This window comes from Buceros rhinoceros, unplaced genomic scaffold, assembly GCF_000710305.1.
Source record: "Buceros rhinoceros silvestris isolate BGI_N320 unplaced genomic scaffold, ASM71030v1 scaffold32490, whole genome shotgun sequence".
In the NCBI taxonomy this organism is placed as follows: domain Eukaryota; kingdom Metazoa; phylum Chordata; class Aves; order Bucerotiformes; family Bucerotidae; genus Buceros; species Buceros rhinoceros.
In genome coordinates, this window is record NW_010390718.1 from 218 (window position 1) to 2,531 (window position 2,314).

The following is a 2,314-nucleotide window of genomic DNA, read 5'->3' on the forward strand; positions in this document are numbered from 1 at the left end:
CTTTCCCTCTTAAATCAAGAGTCTTCAGCCAAAACGTGGATTCATTTCTAGGGTGCACATATGCCATTGTTTTTGTTGTATTTGTGGCAATCTGCTGTATCCGTCAGATTCTTTAAATTTTTCATTATTAAATTCATCATGGAAGAAACCGTAGTCATTGATTTTTGATGTAAATCAATTACATTAACTTACTACCCAGCAAATTTCAGCTAACTTAATTTCTTATTTTTGAAAGTGCTTTCCTCAGTCTGTATTTGTTCTGTATTCCAGTGCTGGGAGCAATATTACTTTTTTTTTTTTTCCCAACAGATCTGATTGTGGTGGTAGCCTCAATTATTGTTCTGAGCATAGGATCTAATGGGCAGGTGTTCGCCACCTCTGCAATAAGGTAGGCTCTTCTCGTGACTGCAGCTCTTCGTGGGCACAGATGTTATTAGATGTAGATCTAATTTGGCAGTGTATATGTCATTTTCTTCATACGGGTACATTTATTACATAGAAACACTGTACAGTGGAAGACTGTGTTACTGCGGCTGGTCCCTGGTTGGGAAACAAGACTGCACAAACAAGGCGTGGGAGGAGCGGTGGGAATACCGAAGCCAAGAGGAAAAAACTAAAGAAACAATATGTCCTGTATGAAATATCAAACAGCTCTCTTTCTGAGACAAAAGAGTATTACAGAACATTGGTTTGTTTAAGAAGTAATCCAGACAGCACTTAACTTGGTACTTTATGAGTGTGATTACTTTGTTTAAAGAGTAATTATGCTTTGGTGGATTTGTTTGGCACAAGTAACTCCTACCACACGTGAACCAGAACCATTTGATGTCTACAGTGTTTGTTCAGCTTACATCAAGTACTGCAAGCTTGTTTTGGGAAGTAAAGTGGGTAAATAGAAGAAAGGGATGATAAGCAGAGTAGGTGTACTTCCCGCTCCTAATTTAACTGCAAGATGGGCTGGGTGTTCTGTTACGAGCCTCTGATTTCCAGCGCAGTCTAACCACTGGAAAGTGAGAATCTACAGTACTGACCAAACGGTCTAGCTGTGTAGACAAACACTGAAGGGCACAACATGTATAGAGTATTTTTAAGGTAACTATTAACATAGAACATTAATCCTTACACAGGATGGTAAAGACACACAGGCAGCATGAGTATGATCTATCAGCTCGTATAGGAGTAGAGGAGGGTGACTGTGAAAATGCCAAAGATTTTTTTTAATTTAACAGGAGGAGTAGGAAGGACTTTAATAAAAAGGCCCACTGTGTGTTCGTATGTGAACCCCGGTGGCTTTGGACTCAGCACAGACTTTTCCAGTGTTAAATTAGAAAGTCATTGTCCTATGACTCAGAATGCTTTTTGCCAGAGAAGCTTAACCCACATCTCTGTGGTGCTGTTATTGCCCCATCAAAAAACCGTCTGGATCAAGCGAGTCTTAGTCCCATCAGGTTTCCTCAGAACTGTGATGCAAGTGGCTGGTTTAGAATTAAGAAAGAATGAATCAGTGTCCTGGGTTCAACATGGAGGAACCGGATGCTCTCCTGTTGTCTGGCTTTCTTCTTCCCAGAGAGCTGTGGTTCTCCCAAGCTTCTGGGATAATGTTAAGGGTCGAGGGACCGATTTACCTCGATTTACCTTAACGGAATCCCTCTGTCCTGATAGGAAGGGATTTAATGGGGAAAGGAAGAAATTCACACCTCGGTCTGCTCGGATAGCTGAAACAAACTTTAATATATATAATAAAGCCACACAACTATATTCTATATGTATGTGATTACAAACCAAAGGGAAAGGGGAAGGGGGGAATGAAAAGAAAAGGGAAAAAAAAACCCAAAGTAGTGAGTAGCGAATGTTTATACACAATCTGTCCTGTTCAAGGCCAAGTTCTAGCCAGCTCTCTGGGCAGGCGGCCAAGTGACGAGATACGAGTAGAAAAAAAAACACTTTGGTTCGCTCTGGCAGGGTTGAATTCCTCTCACGCTGGGAGGGGGGTGTGGGGGTGTGCTCACGGGCACCCTCCGGGCAGCTGCTCTCAGTCCCCTCGGCCTGCAGCTTGTCCCGCAGGGGGGCCCAGTTCTTGGCTCGGAAACGGGAAGGGAAGCTTGGTTATCACGCCCGGTTCTAGACGAAAACTTACAACAGGCACAGCTCACAGTCTGTGTTTCCTCGGGCGATCCGGAGGTGTGGGCCTCGGCTTGTCTCAGGCTGCTCTCGGGCTGGCCGATCAGCAGGTCGGTTCGTGGGAGGATTCAGTTCCCTGCGTGTTGCTTCCCGGGACCTCGACGAGCGATCCGGGGGATGCAGGCAGACCTTT

General features: G+C 44.3%; 1 protein-coding gene across 1 annotated transcript in view; it reads left to right on the top strand.

Annotated features, from left to right (window-relative positions):
• Nucleotides 1-309: 309 nt before the first annotated feature.
• LOC104495810 (potassium voltage-gated channel subfamily KQT member 1-like) overlaps nt 310-2,314 on the top strand; it is a gene marked incomplete at both ends in the record, with an annotated part of 19,583 nt that continues 17,578 nt past the window's right edge. The window contains one exon of the mRNA XM_010138830.1: nt 310-388. Within this exon, the coding sequence (XP_010137132.1) occupies nt 310-388 (79 nt within the window). The remainder of the gene's footprint in view (nt 389-2,314) is intronic.